Source organism: Myxine glutinosa, chromosome 12 (assembly GCF_964187855.1).
Source record: "Myxine glutinosa chromosome 12, kmMyxGlut1.1, whole genome shotgun sequence".
In the NCBI taxonomy this organism is placed as follows: Eukaryota; Metazoa; Chordata; class Myxini; order Myxiniformes; family Myxinidae; genus Myxine; species Myxine glutinosa.
Genome location: NC_136272.1, coordinates 48,888,555 through 48,910,901, shown reverse-complemented (window position 1 = coordinate 48,910,901; position 22,347 = coordinate 48,888,555). Strand labels below are relative to the sequence as shown.

The window sequence follows — 22,347 nt, the reverse complement described above, 5'->3', positions numbered from 1 at the left end:
CACCCGTGGGAATCCCACGGGCATGGATGTGTGTGACATTTCGACATATTGAGTTATATGCTGCACATTCATTTTTACAAAATGGTTACTGGCAAGTCATCAGATCCAGAAATGGTGTGATGAACACAATTTATTTATTTCACATAATATGTGACCCCTCACTCCTCTCCACCTGACACTCTCCTGTCTCCACCTGACACTCTCCTGTCTCCACCTGACACTCTCCTCTCTCCACCTAGCACTCCTCTCCTCTCCAAACCCTCACATCCCTCTCCTTTCCAATCCCTCACCTCTCCAATCCCTCACACTCCTCTCCTCTCCAATCCTTCACACGCCTCTCCAATCGCGCCTCACACTCCTCTCCAATCGCGCCTCACACTCCTCTCCAATCGCGCCTCACACTCCTCTCCAATCGTGCCTCACACTCCTCTCCAATCGTGCCTCACACTCCCCTCCAATCACTCCTCTCCAATCGTGCCTCACACTCCTCTCCAATCACGCCTCACACTCCTCTCCAATCGTGCCTCACACTCCTCTCCAATCGGCTTTCCCCGTCTCGTTTCTCTCCTTTTTCTCCCGTCTCGTTCTTTTTCTTGCTCCAAATCGGCCCGTCGGAATCGGAAATCGGCCCGTCTCGCCCGTCGGAATCGGAAATCGGCCCGTCTTGCTTTTGTGCTTGTGCGTAAATAAATTGTGTTCATGACACCATTTCTGGTGTTGGGCTAGCGGCTAGGGTGCCGGCTTAGGATCCTGGGTTCGAATCTCGGTCGATCGCCGAATTAATGCCAGGGGGGTTGACTCAGCCTGTCATCCTTCCGAGGTCGGCTAATTGAGTACCAGTTCACTGGTAATTCCCTGTTTGTCGTTGAAGGCGGCAAAAAGGGTTGGCGTCAGGAAGGGCATCCGGCCGTAAAACATTGCTTCAAAAAGGGGACAAAAAAACAACAACTACCACGGTCAACCCCCGCTTTGCGGGGAAAAATGGCCTCTAAACGGTGGTTTTTACACCATTTCTGGATCTGATGACTTGCCAGTAACCATTTTGTAAAAATGAATGTGCAGCATCTAACTCAATATGTCGAAATGTCACACACATCCATGCCCGTGGGATTCCCACGGGTGACCCCGCAAGTTTGCATTGACGTTCGTCGATGGACTCGTTCGCCCGTCTCATTCGTTTTCTTGCTGCATCCTGTTCAAGTTCTTCATCGATCGTCTCATTCATTTTGGAAATAGAAGTTTCCACGCAGCGCATGAATTGTCACGATCCTCAAGAGGAATTTGTCTCGTAATCATCAAATGATAAATGGCAAGTAAATTATATTGTGGAAAATTAAAGATTTCAAATAAACCTATTTAAAGTGTATTCGCACATAACTAATTTTAAAAAACGAAGAAATATCTCTCGGTAATTTCCTGAAACATATTTTACTTCCGGCTAATAATGTTGAATTAAATAAAAACGAAGAAATATATGTCGGCATCATTGTTGACGTTTTTGTGACGACTGTCATCAAACGAAAAAGTAATATATCTTAACGGAAAAGCAAAAGCGAATTTTTAATATATATCGACACGTTGCCGTCAGTGTCATGTTGGGCGGTGTATGATACACCATGACGCGATTTTTAAAAATATATCTCTGCATTTTCCCGCGTGTGTGGAATGTTCTCAATTATTGCTGACACCGAGTCCAAAACCATCGATAAAAATGAAATCATATGGTGAGTTAGATTGGAGATAAAGGCGTGAGAGAGACTCAATGGCCTTGAAGTTGAAGTTACAGGCGTTTGAGAATTCATTTCGTTCTATAAACGGCAACTTTCATTGGATTTCCTTCCCGTTTTTTTTCAACCGAGTCGAAAACTATGTTAGCGACTGTGAAAAATGAAATGATATATCGAATTTTTAATATGTATCGACACGTTGCCGTCGGTGTCATGTTAGGCGGTGTATGATACACCATGACGCGATTTTAAAAAATATATCTGCATTTTCCCGCGTCTGTGGAATGTTCTCAATTATTGCTGACACCGACTCTAAAACCATCGATAAAAATGAAATCATATGGTGAGTTAGATTGGAGATAAAGGCGTGAGAGAGACTCAATGGCCTTGAAGTTACAGGCATTTGAGAATTCATTTCGTTCTATAAACGGCAACTTTCATCGGATTTTCTTCTCGTTTTTTTTCAACCGAGTCTAAAACTATGTTAGCGACTGTGAAAAATGAAATGATATATCGAATTTAAAATAGATATCGACACATTGCCGTCGGTGTCATGTTGGGCGGTGTATGATACACCATGACGCGATTTTAAAAAATATATCTCTGCATTTTCCCGCGTGTGTGGAATGTTTGTGGAAAATTAAAGATTTCAAATAAACCTATTTAAAGTGTATGCGCACATAACTAATAAAAAAAACGAAGAAATATCTCTCGGTAATTTCCTGAAACATATTTTACTTCCGGCTAATATGTTGAATGAAATAAAAACGAAGAAATATATGTCAGCATCATTGTTGACGTTTTTGTGACGACTATCATCAAACGAAATAGTAATATATCATAACGGAAAAGCAAAAGCGAATTTTTAATATATATCGACACATTGCCGGCGGTGTCATGTTGGGCGGTGTATGATACACCATGACGCGATTTAAAAAAATATATCTCTGCATTTTCCCGCGTGTGTGGATTGTTCTCAATTATTGCTGACACCGAGTCTAAAAGTAAAAATGGTGAGTGAAAATGAAATCATATGGTGAGTTAGATTGGAGATAAAGGCGTGAGAGAGACTCAATGGCCTTGAAGTTACAGGCCTTTGAGAATTCATTTCGTTCTATAAACGGCAACTTTCATCGGATTTTCTTCCCGTTTTTTTCCAACTGAGTCTAAAACTATGTTAGCGACTGTGAAAAATGAAATGATTTATCGAATTTGATTTGAAATAAAACTGGGGGAGAGCAAGACACCACGGGCCTACAAAACAGGACTCAAAGCTATGCGAGTTAATAAAATGGTGGATATTTGTTTATAGCCACTCCCAGAATGGGTGGAGCTATGGGTGGAGCTACTCTGCAAACCGAGTAAGCCACACCCCGGACAGACACCCAACAGATAGACAGACAGACAGACAGACAGAATCATCTACGGCTATTATAATATAGATATATATATATACATCTCTTCTCTTCTCTCTATATTATAAAAGAAAGTTTTTGTTTGTTTGTCTGCGCAAGCTAATCTCCTGAACGGTGAAAGATAGGGCTCCAATCCAAAAAATGTTGGGACGGGCCCCGGGAAGGTTTTAGGCGAGGTGGCGAGGCAATACTGTGGGGCGATGGCAATACTATATATATACAATACTGTGAGAAATAAAAGACAAAAGAAAATAAAAGATCAACCGTCTTGAAGCTACGTCCGCTACTTATATAATTCTTTCCAATTATATATATATATATATATATATATATATATATATATATATATATATATATATATATATATATATATATAAAATCAGTCATTATGACGTCATGATGACGTGTCGATGACGTCATGACGTTCGCTCATTAGGTTGGAGCACCAAATTACAGATACTAATATATATATATATATATATATATATATATATATATATATATATATATATATATATATATATATATATATATATATATATATATATATACATATATATATATACATACACACACAGTCACGTGAAAAAGTAAGTACACCCCATGTAAAGTTTTGCCTCTTTCAACATATTTCAACATACAGCTGTTTTATCTTCATTTCAACAATATTGATAGATAAAGGTGATATAATATAACAAATATCATGAAACATTTCCATTTTGTAGTCCATTGTATAATTTAAATAAACATAAATCATAAATGCAAATTTCGCATGTGGAAAAAGGAAGTACACCCCTACATTTATCACCACTTCAAATACCTAAAATTAGAATCAGGTGCACCAGCTCAGGTGCAAATGATTAGAACATCGCTGTAGAGGATCTTGGAGGAACTGTCTTATTTAAACCTCAGACATTTCGTTTGGTTTGCTCTTTGTTGTTGAAGTGTGTGGTGTCGCCATGCCTAGATCAAAAGAGCTCTCTGAGGCTTTCAGAAAGAAGGTTATAGGTGACTACGAGTCTGGGAAGGGATTTAAAAAGATCTCCAAACAATTTTAAATCAATCATTCGACTGTCCGGAAGATCATCTACAAGTGGAGAAGATTCCAAACAACTGCCAACTTGTTCAGGCCAGGCCGCCCCAGCAAGTTCAGCCCGAGAGCAGACCGCAAGATGTTGAAAGAAGTCTCTAAGAACCCCAGAATGTCATCACGGGACCTACAGGTAGCGCTTGCCACTGTTTATGTCAAAGTGCACGAGTCTACCATTAGAAAGAGGCTGCACAAATTTGATCTTCATGGGAGGTGTGCCAGGAGGAAACCTTTGCTGTCCAGAAAGAACATCAGGCCAAGATTAAAGTTTGCCAATGAACACCGAGGCAAAGACCAGCATTTCTGGAACAATGTGCTCTGGACAGATGAGTCATAGGTAGAGCTATTTGGCCACAGTACCAGATGACATGTTTGGCGAAAACGAAAGTCAGCATTTGACCACAAGAACCTGATACCAACTGTAAAGCATGGTGGTGGAAATATTATGGTTTGGGGCAGCTTTGCTGCATCAGGGCCTGGGCAGCTCACCATCATAGAATCCACTATGAATTATTCATTGTACCAGAGGGTGCTTGAGGATAATGTGAGGCCATCTGTCGGAAAGTTGAAGCTCAACCGAAGGTGGACCTTGCAACATGACAATGACCCAAAACATACCAGTAAATCCACCAAGGAATGGCTGAAAAGAAAGAAATGGAGGGATCTGGAATGGCCAAGTCAAAGCCTGGATCTAAATCCCATCGAGATGTTGTGGGGGGATTTGAAACGAGCTGTGCATGCAAGAAACCCCTCAAACATCGCACAGCTGAAAGAATTCTGGATGGAGGAGTGGGCAAAAATGTCTCCCAGTCGATGTCAGAGACTGGTAGACAGTTATAAGAAACGCCTACTTGAGGTTGTTTCTGCCAAAGGGGGCAATACCACCTATTAGAGCCAAGGGTGTACTTACTTTTTCCACATGCGAAATTTGCATTTATGTTTTTTAAAATTATACAATGGACTACAAAATGTAAATGTTTCATTGTATTTGTTGTGTTATATCACCTTTATTTATCAATATTGTTGAAATGAAGATCAAATAGCTGTATGTTGAAATATGTTGAAAAAGTCAAAACTTTACATCGGTTGTACTTACTTTTTCACATGACTGTACACCTTGTTGTACAAGAATATACATTTTGAAATGTTATCATACTCCGTCACATACCGTACATTAGATAAATCCGGCACTGGATAAAATAACACCATTTTTAAAGTTTAATTGAGTCACGAGATAGCAGGACTTTATCACTGACATGGCGTGTGATTTCACTGTGATTCGTCACAAGAGTTCACTGTGATTACTTTGGGTGTTTTTTTATTATTCAGTGCCCACTTCTATGTGTGACTTGCTTACAGCAAGAATGTCCTTTTTCAGAGAGTTGATGCGCTGCCTGAAGTGGTACCTGGAATGTGCGGCTGATGGGGTGGTACATGGAAACATCCTGGAGGTCCTCCAGGTACACATTGTTTACTCGTCTTGTTTTTTGGTTTGGCCTTTTTTGGTTATTTACTCCCTTTACCCAAGCATCTGAGAAAAACTCATTAAAAAATATTATTAAAATGAATGTGTATGTGTGAAATTAAGGTGTAAATATGTGTTTTTTTCCAAAAAAGAGATTAAGAGTGTGTAAATCCCGCTGACTCTTCCACTTATGATCTTCCCGACAGGCATTTGAATACCTCGTGAAGTTCATCATCCAATCGCGCTGTTTGTACTGCCGAGCTACCGGTGGCTTTGATGAAGAAGGATTCTTGACTGATATTCGTGAATTGTTCGGCTCCATCAAACTCATCATTTTACAAGAACAACGGGACCGAGACACAATGGTAACACCAGGAGAGGGAATCCCTGACTCTTTTAATCATTGGCTGTACCATTTTCCTTTTTCCTTCTTCAATCTAGACTCCAAACCTTCCTACCCTCCTTCTGTCATGACATTGAAACGTTCATTCTGAAACTACAGTTTTTTTTTACATCTCTTTTTTTTTTCCACACACAAGTCTTTCCTGCTTACAACATTTGTTGAGTCACATGTTAAGACCTATTTCTTTATCCACAAGTTCTTCATCTTGTCAATTTCTGATAAAATTCCAGAATTCATAACCTTAATGAACTTTGTTTGATTTCAGATTTTATTTCTTCTGAGAAATCCTTTTCAATGTAATTCTCCCCTGCATTTACACTCACCAATTTGCTTTTTAACTCAACTGGACTATGTCCAGCTGAGTTTTTGTCGACACCCAGTGTCCGTCGTCCGTCTGTCGTCTGTCTGTCTGTCTGTCGTCTGTAAACAATTCGACGTCTATGCTCTAAAAGTCACAAATATTGATCAAATTTGATGAAACTTGTTATGCAGCATCTTTAATACATACACTAGTTTGGGATTGCATTTTGGCGTTGCACACCCAAAAATGGGCGCGGCATGGTGGCCAAATTGAAAATCAATTTTTGTCATATATTTTTAGCACATATAAACTATATAGTTTGTGGTTATATTATGCATATTCAAACCATATTGATATAGACCAGTTGAGTTCAGGTTCCCCTTGAACCTCTAGTTGGCATTTGGTTTTAGTAAACAAGACCAGGACTGGTTTGAGGAAAACAACACCAATATGGTAGGAAGTGAACGAGCCTAGAAAATGACAAGGAATCAAACTCTAAATAGCAATCACATGGTGATGTAAGTGTATGCAACCATAGTGTAGGTGTATACTGTATGTCCCAATAAAGTTGCCATTCAGTGTGTATCTTGATATTGTTGCGGACTCGGGGTGGTAGGGATCACGATGGGAGTCCTCAAATCCTCTATTCGACAATCCTGTAAGCCGATAAACCATGGATAATTCTGCAGCACGGCGGGTTGCTGAGCAACCATGGATGCCATCTAAGACATTTCATTCAGGCAGGATCCAGCGTCTAAATCCGCTTTACCTTTCCCGCTAATTAAACCCCCCAGATAGAGTATCGTGTTCTCAACGCTCCACTGTGATTAATCAAACGACCCAACGATACCGTAAGTGGAAACGTTGGCTAATGGCTGACCATAAGAAATGGTGGGGGTGAAGTCCCTGTTATTATTCACACACTATGGTTTAACCAATTGAAACTGATATTCAGACAGTTTTGGAGAGGTTTATCAGATTATCTCCGTATATCATATTTTGGAATCTTGAGAAGTCCAGTTTGCAGAGGTTGTCTGCTCATGACAATCAAATCCCCTTCACTGTATTTTATGGAAGCAAACCCCTCCATGTCAGTTCGCTCCCCCACATCTACAAGCATGCGTACTTCCAACCCATCCCTTCTATGTGTCTCGCTGTTCAGCATTCCTCCACCCCATGTCCCCTCTTTCTGCATCATCTCTCACCCCATCCTCTCCAAGCTTCCCCCTCATCTTTCCTCCTCAAAGCTTCCCTCTCACCCCCCCCCCTAAAACCACCCTCATCTCACCCCTCTCAGCCCCCCTCAAACTGCCTCCTCTCAGCTGCCCCTTGTTGTACCCCTCTTTGGCATAGAGCATTCTTTATGACCAAGCTGATACTCATCAACACAAACAGCCCTCATCCAGCATCTTCCCACCTTCCCCCATCCCACACCTTTCCAGCCTCCTCTCCCTCCACCCGTCCGTCATGTCCGTTTATGTGTGTACTAGTTGTACACTTCTAGTTTGTGTGTTGTACTAGTTGTACACCTCTAGTTTGTGTGTTGTCCTAGTTGTACACCTCTAGTTTGTTGTACTGTCCTCCAAGCAATGACAACTCCATCTACATCTCTCTCAGACAACATGGACAAACCTTTAACTTCTCATCTCACTCTCTCTTCCTTATACGTGGAGATTTAAATTGTCACCATGCAAATTGCCTGGTTGTTTGTACCTTTCTCACCAACCATGGTACGTTAGCAAAGGACTTCTGTGACTCCATTGGGCTGATTCAATGTCTTAACCTTCCAACCTGGATTTCTGCCAATGGCAAATCCTCCCTTTGGGACTTTGTGATGACTAATTTTCCCTCAAATGTATCCTGCTCTTCCTCCACTCCAATTGGTTCATCTGATCATGTGCTTGTGAAAATCTAAATCTCTCTGGATATTCTCAGAGAGCTGACTCAGTGCCGGCAAGTCTTGCAGTTCACTGAAGCATATTGGCAGGGACTGCAGGCCACCATCTCTCTTCCGGAATGGTCTCCCATAATTACTCCCCCTGATATTAACGCAGCCTGGGACTTCTTCCACAGGAACCTGCTCTTTCTCATGGACAGATTCATCCCTTCTCATCTTCAATTATCCCAACCTTCTTCCCACCCATGGTACACGGAATCTTCTGGTCCAGTTGCTCTGAAACAACTTGCCTTCCCTTTCTGGAAGGCAAACCCAACTGAAGGCAATCTCAGATCATTCCACAAGGTCCGCAACATGTGTGTCTACTCTCAGGAGAGCCAGAAAACAACATCTGTCCAACTTCAAGAATAAACGTTCAATCTTGTTTCCTTCCTGTAAAACCTGGTAGTGCCTTCTTAAAACTGTCTTTGGTGTATGCTCCCTCTCCATCCCTTCCTTCAAATGGCACCACAGATGACTCCGCTCATGAGAAGGCAGAATGCCTCAATTCTTTATTAGCTTCCAAATCTTGTGTTCCCAACCCCTCACCTTCTGTACGCCCCCCACCCAGATGTACCCAACTGTTCCTGGATTCTGTGTCTCTTGTATCTGAGAAGGTGAATGGGTTTCTGGAAACCCTCGACTGATTCTGCAACTGGACAGGATAGCATGAGCTCATGTGTCATAACAACCTGCTTTGCTGCTCTTGCACATCCTCTTTCTGCTCTGCCCTGTCATTTACCCTAGGTCCTCTTCCATCTGTTTGGAAATGAGCCAACATCATTACATTACATTAAAAGGTGCAAAAACGTTCCCCTTAAATACAAATATATTATCTTGCATCAAATCATCAGCAAGATAATGGAATCCATCATCACAGTTGATATGAAATCCTTCCTTTTCTCCAAGGGACTCAAATCAGATCACCAATTCGGATTCAGACCAGGTCACTCTACCTTGAAATTGCTATTTCCACTCTCCCAATAATATATGGAAGTTTGTGTTCCGATTAATGTTCAATTTGTGTTCAAAATGTAAAGTTGAATTGAAATTAAGTAGTGTAGTTCCTCGATCATAGAAATAGACTGACAGACAAACAGAGTGGAGTAATCGTTTAACCCCACTTTGCGCTACGCTTGTGGGGTAACAACTTGATGTGTTTGTTCATTTGCACCATGCTTCATCCAATCTCCCCCTTCAAGGTGGAGCTTCTTGCAGCCTTACCTGCCGTCCTGGAGGAACTTTTGCAAATGTTTGCTGCTTGTGACGTCGCGAGCCTCGCTCAAGGTGTTCTAGAAGGATTGAAAGAGGTCCTTCAAAGTAGCAATGCAGTGGGAAGAGCATCCCTTCAGTGTGCTTGCAGCCTTGTTGAAGGCGCACTGTTTTCCAACACAGGTACCATCACATCAAACCACTTCGATGCAATTTTTCTGATTCTTCGACTTCTTTTCCGCTACATTTGCTTTTGCTGTAGAATGTTCAGACTACAGGACAGCATAGTTGTTAAATATATCTAAATTTGACTGTCTATGCTTTAAAATGTGCATGGCGGAATTAGCTTTTAATGCCTATTGACGAATGCCTTGAGGTTATGGCCTACTTATTGTTGACTGGGGAAAACCAAAAAAATGGAGGACTTTGTATGTTGTGCTCGTCAAGGATGGGTGATGGAATGGTTTGGGATTATACGAGATGGGATGGCCATAAAACAACCACAACCACCACAATCACAAACACCATAACCTTCCCATGACAGAATGGTGACGTAAGTGCCACTCATACACAGTAGCTGAGATGCCCTTCGATGACCGGTTATGGAATTGTCTGGGATTTGATAGGAAAGGAGAGCCATAGAACAACAACAATGACAACAATCCTGTGACAGAATGGCTCCAGAAGAGCCACCCATCACTCCTCGAGAAAAACATACTTTTGACTGGGCTACACAAAATAAATGGAAGACTTGTAAGTAAATTTAGACTATATAATCAGAATTAAAACACATTTGAGACTCAACCACGTGCGATCTGATGAAGGGTGCCGATGGATGGGGAAAAAGACTCCCCAACAGGATTTACAGCTCAGCGTAGAGCGTCACTCGGTAGAGCTCATACCTCTGCCAGGCTGAACAGTTTATGTTTTGTACCCCAACAATAGGCCGGATCTTTATCAGGACTTGAACCGAAATCGAATTGGCTTGTTCCTGTTCTTGTCGCCTACCCAACTCTTTCACCAAATTTCGTCAAAATCCGTTTACAACCTTTTAAAATAACATGCTACATATCTTATTTGGCCATATCTGTCAATGGTGAAGAATCACTTGAAAAATTAAAAAAAATTATGATGTCTGGATCCGCATCCGGATCTTCACCAAAATTGAATCAATTCGTCCTTGTCAAAAACCCAACCTCTACACCAAGTTTCATCCGAATCAGTCCATATATTTTTTAGATATTCTGCTCACAGACAAAGAGACAGACAGACTGGGGGGGGAAAACATAACCTCCATCCACTTTCGTGCTGGTATCAATACTGGGCCAGTCAAAGGTAAATTACAAGTGCCTCTAATGTCCTTTTGATGAACAGCATTACCCACACACCACGAGACAATATGGCAACCTTCAGGCCATGGCGCTAATTACGTCCTGGTCGGTGGCACTAACAGATCTGATTATTTATATCTGATTACTTACATAACTTCCTGTCTAGGTTTAAATACTCATTGCACATTGGTACAAAACAAACTGATAACTCAAAACCCACATCCGTTCAGCCACGATCGGAAAAACATGGAATCAGCTGTACCGTGAATTGCAGTAAAATAGCATCATCCAACTGCTGATTTTAGTGTCCAGTAAATTAGAGAGGAACCGTTCAGGTTACCATCTCACACATTTTTTATTATACTGACTAAGTTTGTTGGTGATACACAAAGTGGAAGGTTTGAACAAGAAACTGAAAGATGGCAGTCAGATACTGTCATATATATATATATATATATATATATATATATATATATATATATATATATATATATATATATGTATATATATATATGACATACGACATATGACATATGTCATATATATATATGACAAGCCTGGTGTTGGCTTAGCGGTTCGGGTGCTGGCTTGGGATCCTAGGATCCTGGGTTCGAATCCTGGTCAATTGCTGAATTAACACCAGGGTGTTGACTCAGCCTGTCATCCTTCCGAGGTCGGTAAATTGAGTACCAGCTTGCTGGGATGAATGATCATGGTGTGTACCCCGATTTAGAATAGGTACACCGTATCCCCGCGCATCGTAAGAGCGTGACCAAGGGTTGGCGTCAGGAAGGGCATCCGGCCATAAAAACATTGCCTCAAACAGGGAACCATGATTGTCATGGGGCCCGCAAGGCTAACCTCCACTCTAGCGGGGAAAATGGCCTTAAAACGATCATTCATTCATTCATATATATATATATATATACACACGCACCCCATAATTCCTTGTGGAATATCTGTCCACTTGATTTGAATTCAACCTTCTCTCTAACCTTCTGTAAACCTTTTAATTATGCATTATATATTAACCAGCTGTAAACATCTTTGTTGATGGGTGTTTGATCAAATGGGGTCTTTGCCCACAGACTCCAGAACTGTCCTACTAATGCCAGTTTTGAACCTCTTACGAGCACACCTGGAGATGCAGAAAGAACGCTTGCTCTGTGCTAACATCCTCAGCAATGTATTGATAACCACCAAACGTAGCTTGGTGAGTCAAAGATGATTTTTATAAATCTATGTCCATTTGTATCTGGGATGTATGAGGGCATTAAAAGAGCTATACGACCAAGATACTGACAACAACGCAAGACATGCTAGAGGTGTTATCCCCCTCCCCACCTCCGATTGATATGAATGTATATGTATGTGTGTATATACAGTGCCCTCCATAAGTATTGGAACAGTGAAGTCAAATTTGTTATTATTACTACGTACTCAAAACATTTGGATTTGAGATCAAAAGATGAATATGAGGCAAGAGCATAAGAAGGTCAGCTTATATTTCTTGGTATTTCTATGTATATATGTTTCACTATTGTAGAACAATAGCACTTTTTATGTTCAGTTCCCCCATTTTAGGTAAGCATAACTATTGGAACATAGTAGCATAAAGTAAATTAAAGTCGTATAACAGTAATTTGTTCCATATCCCTTGCATACAATGACTGTATCGAGCCTGTGACCCATCAACATCACCAAACCCTTGGTATCTTCCTTCGAGATGCTTTGCCAAACCTTTACTTCAGCAATTTTCTGTTGTTTGTTCTGGGCGTTTCTGACTTTAGTCTTAATAATAATAATAATGCATTTATTTTATATAGCGCTTTTCAGGAAGCCCAAAGACGCTTTGACAGAGTGCAAAACATAATGCATAGCAAAACATAAAAACAATTGCAAAAAAGAAGAATCAATAGGGAAATATTCAAAGCACAAAGGAGGGAGAAGGAGAGGAGATAGGCAGGGGTTAGATGCTGTGGGTTAAATGTTGAATGCAGTGTTGAACAGGTGGGTCTTGAGTGATGTTTTGAATGTGGTGAGTGAGGAGGAGTCTCTGATGGTGTGAGGTAGCGAGTTCCAGAGGGTGGGAGCAGCGATGGAGAAGGCCCTGTCCCCCCAGGATCTAAATTTGGTCCGGATGGGGGGGGGGGGGGGGTCAGGAGGTTGGTACCAGCAGAGCGGAGGTTGCGGGTGGGAGTGTGTCTGGAGAGGAGGTCAGCCAGGTAGGATGGGGCCAGGTTATGGAGGGCTTTGTAGGTCAAGAGGAGGATTTTGTACTGGATTCTCTGGGAGATGGGGAGCCAGTGAAGCTTGTAAAGGATGGGGGTGATGTGGTCACGGGTCCGGGAATGGGTCTTATCTTCAGCAAGTGAAATGTATGCTCCTTTAGATTTAAATCAGGAGATTAACTTGGCTGGTCTAAAACCTTTCACTTTTGTCCCCCGATGAAGTCCTTGGTTGCATTCACAGTGTATTTTATGTCATTGTCTTGCTGCATGGTGAGGCACCACCCAATTACTTTGGAGGCATTTTATTTTACATAGGCAGACAAAATGTTTCTGTACACTTCCAAATTCATTCTGCCGCTGCCATCATTAGTTACATCATCAATAAAGATGAGTGAGCCAGTTCCAGAGGCAGATATGCAAGCCCAAGCCATGACACTAACTCCACCATGCTTCACAGATGAGGAAGTATGCTTTAGATCATGTGCAGTTCCTTCCTTTCTCCACACTTTCACCTTTTCGTCACTTTGGTAAAGGTTTATCTTGGTTTCATCTGTCCATAAAATTTTGGTCCAGAACTCTACTAGTTCACCTCTGTACTTATTAGCAAATTATAATCTGGCCTTTCTATTTTTGGTGCTGATGAGAGGTTTGCGTCTTGCGGTGCAGCCTTTGTAATTCTGCTGTTGAAGTTTTCTTCGAACGGTAGATTGTAATACTTTCACCCCTGCACTCTGGAGGTTGTTGGTGATGTCACTGACATTTGTTTTAGGGTTTCTCTTCACAGCTCTGATGATTTTTCTGTCATCAACTACAGTTGTTTTCCATGGCTGACCTGGCCATTGTCTATTGCTAAGTATACCAGTGGTTTCTTAATTTTTCAAGATATTCCAAATTGTAGTATTTGTTATGCCCAATTTTTGTGCTCTGGTTCTGATTGAATTCTTCTGTTATTTCAGCTTCCAAATTGCTTGTTTTTCTTTCATAAACAGTTATCTGATCTTCATGTTGGTTTATGCTTCCTGAATCCAAAGACTGACTCCAAATCCAAAAGCAATGGTTGAATCAAAGACGAGACATTTGCAGCTCTTTTATGTGTGAGCGATGAATGCAATAGGAAACACCTGAGCAAGAAGAAACACTTGTCAGTCATCTGTTCCAATACTTATGCTTACCTAAAATGGAGGAATGAGCATAAAAAGTACTGTTGTTCTACCATTTTAATCTCCAACACAAACTTATTGAGTGAATGAATATGAATGAATGATCGTTTTAAGGCCATTTTCCCTGCAAGAGTGGGGGACAGCCTTGTGGTCCCCATGACAATCTTCTCCATTTTGCCCTATTTTCTGCATCTCCCCTTGTTAACCCCCTTGCCCGCATTTCTTCTTCGACCATCTTCAGCCAAGTCTTTCTCAGTCTTTCCTGTCCTCTACTTCCTTCTACATTCATTTCCATCACTCTTCTCAACCAGTCACTTTCATCCTTCCTCAACACATGACCAAACCATCTCAACCTGTTTCTCTTCACAGCATCCATCACAGGCTCTATTCCCATCATCTTTCGCAATTCATCATTTGTCTTCCTCTCTCTCAACGATACTCCACACATCCACCGAACCATTCGCATTTCCACCCTTTCCAGCCTTCGTTGCTGCTCTGCGTTCATTACCCATGTCTCGCTCCCATAAATCATAACACTTCTCACACATGCAGCATACACCTTTCCCTTCAGCTTCAACGACACTCCCCTCCTCATCAGCACGTCACTCAGTTCCCGAAACTTCTTCCATGCACATCTCACTCGAGCAACCGTTTCCGAGTCTGTTCCACCTTCTCCATTCAGCATGTCTCCGAGGTAACAAAATGTTTTCACACCTTCCAGCTTCACACCATCTCCAAGATCCAACTCACCATTTCCTCCATCTGCAGCTCCCTCTGTGCACACCTTACACTTGAATGTAGCTGCCACACTGGTTAATGACCCTCTCAAACCTCTACATTTTTGATGAACCCACTCAGCACACATTGTACATTGAATGGAATTCACTCCGACACCCTTCCTGCACACACAGCACACGGCCACTTCCCAGTTCTTTCCACCTCACCACATGCTTTACCACTTTCCATCACCTTCGTTTTTCCGATATTCACCTTCAGACCTTTTGTCTCCATACATTCCTTCCACTTGTTCATCTTCCCCTTCAGTCCATCCATACTTTCTGCAATCAACACCAGATCATCTGCATACAACAACTCCCACGGTAAACCCTCCTTTACGTTCTGAGCCAGCACTTCCATCACAGCTACAAATAGTAGTGGACTTAGTACCGACCCTTGATGCACTCCCACCTTCACCTCAAACTCACCACTGTTCCCATCCTTCGTCCTTACAGCTGTGCGTGCTCTTTTGTACATTGCCATCACTACTCTGATCAACCATTCCTCCACTCCTAACTTCCTCAATGCCCATGTCAATATTTTGCGTGGAACCCTATCGAATGCTTTCTCCAGATCAACAAACCCAAGAAACAACTTCTTCCTCTTCTCCATGTACTTCTCCTGCAACTGCCTCACCATAAAAAGCACGTCTGTCGTTCCTCTTCCTGGCATAAATCCAAACTGCATTTCGTCAATCTTCACTTTCTTCCTTATCCTCCTCTCCAACACCCTTTCCAATACCTTCATTCCATGCTCCAATAACTTTATCACTCGATACGAGCCACAGTCCAGAGGGTCACCTTTCCCCTTGTATAGAGGGACGAGGGTACTCAGTTCCCAATCCACTGCAATGCGGCCTTCTTTCACCACCAGATTACAGATCTCTGTCATTCTCTTCACACCCCAATTTCCCACTGCCTTCAACACATCTCCCACAACTCCCATCGGATCTCCCGCTTTTCTACTCTTCATTGCTTTTATCGCTTCCTCAACTTCCCTCTCGGTTATCTTCTCTGCCGGTCCTAAAACTGGGTTACTCTCTATGTTGCCATCCCATTCATTCTCTGCATTCAACAGTATTTCCATATATCTCTTCCATCTTCCTTTAATTCCATTGGGTCCACAACGATTTCTCCCACTTCATCCTTCAAGCAACTCACCCCCATCACATCGCACCTCTCTTTCGCTATCTGCTTTGCAATCCTGAATGCCGCTCTCTGACCCTCTTCCAAATCCAAGCATTCTCCAAACATTTTCCTACATGCCTCCTGCACCTTTGCGACCTCTTTCTTTGCAGCCTTCTTGGCTGCCTTATAACTTTCATGCTCTGCCTTTTCTGCCCCCATACCCTTCCCCTTCTGCCACTCTTTGAACTTCTTCCTCTTCTCCTTTTTGCACCCAAGAAGAAAAAATTTTCAAGGCCTTGTCTGGAATCAAACTGCATCTGCTAGCTAATGATTCAGCAACTTTATCCATTGGACCACAGCAACATTTGCATGTTTTTTCTGTATACACATACACATATATACACATCAGGAATCATCACATCACATCATCACATACATATATATATATATATATATATATATATATATATATATATATATATATATATATATATATATATATATATATATATATATATATACAGTATATATATATATATATATATATATATATATATATATATATATATATATATATATATATATATATATATATATATATATATATATATATATATATATATATATATATATATATACACACACACACACACACACACACACATGTCAGTGACGCTTTGTATTGTTAATACTCAGTGTTGTTACCTATGGTACGTATCAAGAATATTTGACTGGAAAGATTCAGGTTTACAATTGCACCATGTCCTGCGATCTTGGTTATATATTCCTGCTGTGAGAGCACACTATTACTCCCAAGTTGAAATCAACCAGTTTTTCCTTCAAAACATTATTTTCTTCGTTCAATTTAATACACCAAAAAACCATGTTAGGCTGTCCTCTTGACATGAGGTTTATGTACACCTTACCTGTATATCTCAAGCCTCTTTTGTTGTCATACAGGAGACCCATGCAGCAGGAGAAATGGAGCTCGTTGTGGAGACATTGATGGCTGTTTTACTCAAAACTGTTGCTGCCGTGATATGCAAAGGGCAACGACCAGATCTTGCAGTGAGTTCCACATTGCTACTTAAAATTTCCCACTACGTCTATGATCCTCATTACACCAAGACTGTTCATCACTTGTAAATTAGCTCTCAGCAACATTTACAGCCAAGGCATTGTCCTAGAAAATCCTGCGCGTGCACCACGTACATCTGCTCTCTTTTCAAAATGGGATCATAAGTCAATGATACATCGAAACACTTCGACTTTAGCTCATCTACGACGAAGTCGAGATGAACTATTAAAGCCAGAACGTCCGTCAGTCTGTCCGGCCTTCTGGCAATGGGTCCATTAAAAGAAAAAAAATCCCGACTCCTCTGAGGTGACTCATCGGATCGTTTTGAAACTCGTTACGGTGATTCATGACGTCTATGTACAACGAGACCGGAAGTCTAATACCAGGCGTAGCTGGGCTTGTAAAATATTATAAACCACAAACGCATATGATTAGCTTTTTAAACAGTTGCTAATGCTGCTTATGACGATAAACAAAGAAATTTGGAGGAATCACGACATCTGTGAGGTAATCACAAGGGTTGGGTTAACCCTTTGAGTACGGATGACGTCCAGTGCCGCAACCCGCGAAAAAGTTTTGTGTATGGATGACGTTACTACACGTCATCGACTATACCTATAAATAGATCGTCAGTATGTGGTTGCATTCCCGTACCAAAATGCCAAATTAATCCCGTACCGGGGGTATTTTTATCAAAAAAAAATCCTGTACTCAAAGGGTTAATAACATGCTATAAAAAAACCGAGGCGAATTCCTTACTTGTGCGGGTGTTAGTCTGTACACCGCTTATCATGGAATTATGCACCATACACCACTTCAAGCCATCAACTTTGTATTCACGACATTGGGATTAAAGTATTATGGTCATATTTACTATATTTATATTATTATTATTATTATTATTATTATTATTATTACGAAAACGATACTACTGAAACGATACCACTGTATTAAGAAACCTGTGCTTAATTTGTCCGAAGCGGTCCAAAGTGTAGGCATAAAGCCTGAGGCTTATACGTACCGTATTGTTGCAAGAGACGTAACGCCGATGCTTTCGCTATTTGATGGTCATTTTAACAATCGGATTGTTTGTGTTTCACACTGAATGAAAAACGTAAAGGTAGAGCATGGCGATTGTGATATATGACAGGTTCGACGATATGTTCGGCTTGAACGAATTGGAATCAAAATGGCGGAGTGTGGAGAGTCAGCCGCCGTACTGCCGTAATGACATCAGACGTAATCACATTACCCTGTCATGTGACCAGATCCTCAGCTCTGATTGGTATACGTTTGAGGGGACATACAGTACATACATACATACATACATACAGATGGACAAACACATGTCCTAGACGGCTTGGCCATATGGGCTACACCATAAACTGAATATATCACAGCACAGCTCGGCCTGTGCAACGGAGCTCGTGTCCTTCCTGACACACTTTGACTTTTCTTTAAAGCGTTTTTTCCAAGTGAAGTTTTGCCTTCCTCTTAGGTTTGCAGCAATTTATTTCAGTAACGGTCTGATGATCAAGTAGTTTTCGTTCAAGCACTGGACATAAAAAGTTATGTTCTCAAGTTGGTCTCATCGTGTGTGTGGAAATCGACTTGCTTCCAGGTTTTAACATGGCTACCTTCACTTCTCTTTGTTCCAGGGAGAGTTTGTCTCCTGCTTGTTGGCAATGCTACGTCAGATGTCCAGCACACATTTCCAGAAGCTATTGAAGGGCATTCCTAGCAGGGATGGCTTGAAGGTGAAATAAATAATATTTTAATGCAAATACATGCTTGTGCTCTGGAGGTTTAGTTGACACAGGTGGTGGGATGGACAGACGGAGAGCAAACTCATTGTCCCCTCTGGTGAAACTGGTAAGGGACGAATAATTGTGCATGCGATAATTCTTGAAGAGTGTGTGTGTGTGTGTGTGTGTGTGTGTGTGTGTGTGTGTGTGTGTGTGTGTGTGTGTGTGTGTGTGTGTGTGTGTGTGTGTGTGTGTGTGTGTGTGTGTGTGTGTGTGCGCGCGCAGGGATTATCCTGGAGGATTTTAGCAATGGGAGAAAATCTCTCTGTGTACAAAACAATGAGATTTTTTCCAAACACGATGGGATTATACAAAATTGTTTTGAGATAAAATTTTACTCGCGCTCGTCAAATCTTATTATTCTCGGGGTATTAATTAAAAATAAATATGGTGAAGAAAACAAAGACTTGTGTGTTTCTATTCTGTATTCAAATAGACTGTCTCACTCCCTGTGGCTTTTATTGCGTAAATGATGAACCATGGCACAGATATGTTTAACACATAAGTTGCATTGAATTAGCACATTTGATCACATTTAATAATACTGATTGAAAACATCAAAACTCATGTCGTTTGATCACATGACAATGTCCGTCTCCCTGAAGATAGATTGTTATCATAAGACAAGAAACAATGTTCTTAACCTTAGGCAGTAAATCATCAGTTTTGCTGAAAAATCATGTCAATCACAATGTCCCTGGTGATCGTGTTATCAAAACCAAGAATGTTCAGTTCTGAATAAATATTGCGGTAAAGTTTTTCCGGAAGTAGCTGTCTGCACTATGGCGGCCCTGGCGACTGTCCCGCTTTCGCCATGCACGGTCACGAGCTGGATCATCCTGGTTGTCCTCCGTGTTAGAACTACTGCTGGTACCTATAAAGAATCGTTTTATACTTTGTCCATCAGGCTGTGGTTGCGGAGGTTTCTTTTTCTGCGGCATTTTCGGAAAAAGCGTAATCCAGAAACTACTGCAGACAGCGAACACGTGGTTGCCGAAAAGCCGTCGTTTAATGCCGCAAAACATCGTCACGGCTACCGTAAAGCGTGACAGGGATTAAAATGGCTACGGTCTGTTTACAGTTTAGAATCGCTTTGTCTTTGACAACTTCCAGATCTGACAAAAGCAGTAGTAAGTACACGATTTGAAACTATTTCACCTGAAAACTATACCGCGACAACTGACACGCTCTATGCGATTTTTTATCGTTCTGGCCAAAATGGTAATTGGTATGCGATATTTTCCAACTTTATGCGAGAATATCGCGGAATCGCGGCCAAAGTCAGTGTGTGTGTGTGTGTGTGTGTGTGTGTGTGTGTGTGTGTGTGTGTGTGTGTGTGTGTGTGTGTGTGTGTGTGTGTGTGTGTGTGTGTGTGTGTGTGTGTGTGTGTGTGTGTGTGTGTGTGTGTGTGTGTGTGTGTGTGTTCCACCATGACCCCACCCAAGTTTCATACTCAATTGTGGTGAATGATTTTAATGTGTGTTCCAGGGTGAGTGTGTCTTTGTTTTGTGCAGACATTGCTGGTACAGATGTTTTCTGTGTTCAGCAACTTAATGAAACCAGAGATCTTTCCTAAGGACTGGATGGACATGAGGATGGTCACCAACAGGTATTATGAAGTCACTCTCTTTTGCATAAATTTCCCACACCTTATAAAATATTTTACACAAAAGGAAGAAGAATCACAAAACTCTATGAGGGTCATCCCAAAAGTTCTGTCACCTAGCTGGTATGTTTTGAAGTCAAAGTTCTTGGTGATCACAAAATGTATTTGTGTACTGTCTCGTTATTCACTCTTTGGTAAATATCATGTATCTCACACTATTTCCTTTTCAAGAACCTGGCCATGACAGAAAGTTTTGGCAAAGCCGACATTCCAATTTTCGTTAAACTCTTGGCAATGCAGAAGAAATATTCACATAAAATCCATCAGTAATTTAAAAAAACCAAAAACCCATATACTAAGCTTTGGTGAAAACGTTTACCACATGCTGAAGATGTTGCAGTGAAGACATCGACGTCCACCATCAAAAACACTTGAAAATTAAGGATTCTATGCTGGAATGAAAAGTGGGCTGACCACGACATGGAGCACATTGACGAGGCTGGGGAAGCACATTGACGAGGCTGGACATATATGTTGAAGAATGTAACATAATAACATTGCAAAGTACCCACCCTACAGGCGATCTTGGTCCAAGCATGCAACACGTTCTTCTGACACATGCCTTTATTTAGGTGGTGTATAGGCAATAGATCGCTGCCTCAATCACTCCCTAAAATAAAATAGAGCAAGACCGATAGTCTCATAATGGCGTAGCGGGCATTGTTTGAATATTTAGTCTGGTGGGGATACCAGTTAGCAGTTAGCAAATAATTTAAGTATTAAATTTTTTCTTCAATAAATTCCACATTTCTGTGCCACCTTCAGTCAAACCTTCTCCCGGGCTACTCCCTCCTCCGGTATGATAGACCTGAGCCTCGTCCTGGAGGCGGGGTTGCTATCTTTATCAAAAACTCTCTTCCTCACTCGCCCTGCACTGCACTCTCTCCACCTCACCCCCAGGAATACCTCTGGCTACGGCTTCCCCTTCGCTCCCACCTCTTGTTCATATGTGTGTTGTACCGTCCACCAAACAGTGATGACTCCATCTACATCTCGCTGTCTGATGATATGGACCAACTTCTATCTACTCATCCCAACTCTCTCTTCCTCATATGTGGTGATTTCAACTGTCATCATGCCAGTTGGCTGGGTGTGGGTACCTCTCTCACCAGCCATGGCTCCTCAGCAAAGGACTTCTGCGACTCTCTGGGACTGACACAATCTGTCAATTTCCCGACCCGGATCTCAGTCAACGGAACATCTTCTCTTCTGGACTTGGTTATGACTAACTTCCCTGAAAATGTCTGCTGCTCTTCTTCTGCTCCGATCGGATCATCTGATCATGTCCTTGTTAAAGTGGACATCTCTCTGACCATCCTCAGGGAGCCTGCTCAGCGTCGACGAGTCTGGCATTTCACTCAGGCCAACTGGCACGGTCTTCAAGCAGCCATCAATCATCTGGACTGGTCTCCCATCTCTACCACCTCTGACATCAACTCATCCTGGGAATTCTTCCAAAGTAAATTGCTCTCTCTCATGCACAGATTTATCCCATCTCGTCTTCAGTTGTCATACCCTTCCTCCCGTCCATGGTACACGGAATCTTGTGGTGAGGCTGTTGCCCAGAAACAACTTGCGTTCGTCTCCTGGAAAGCAAATCCAACGGAAGGAAATCTCATTTCT

At 41.6% G+C, this 22,347-nt stretch overlaps 1 protein-coding gene across 1 annotated transcript in view; it reads left to right on the top strand.

Moving 5' to 3' along the window:
• LOC137437234 (dedicator of cytokinesis protein 3-like) overlaps nt 1-22,347 on the top strand; it is a 317,733-nt gene that overhangs the window by 204,514 nt on the left and 90,872 nt on the right. Inside the window, exons 22-31 of the mRNA XM_078766260.1 lie at nt 5,611-5,692; nt 5,904-6,062; nt 7,371-7,388; nt 9,546-9,732; nt 11,969-12,097; nt 13,176-13,186; nt 15,694-15,703; nt 17,152-17,243; nt 18,912-19,010; nt 20,573-20,667. Coding sequence (XP_078622386.1) covers nt 5,611-5,692; nt 5,904-6,062; nt 7,371-7,388; nt 9,546-9,732; nt 11,969-12,097; nt 13,176-13,186; nt 15,694-15,703; nt 17,152-17,243; nt 18,912-19,010; nt 20,573-20,667 — 882 coding nt within the window. The remainder of the gene's footprint in view (nt 1-5,610; nt 5,693-5,903; nt 6,063-7,370; nt 7,389-9,545; nt 9,733-11,968; nt 12,098-13,175; nt 13,187-15,693; nt 15,704-17,151; nt 17,244-18,911; nt 19,011-20,572; nt 20,668-22,347) is intronic.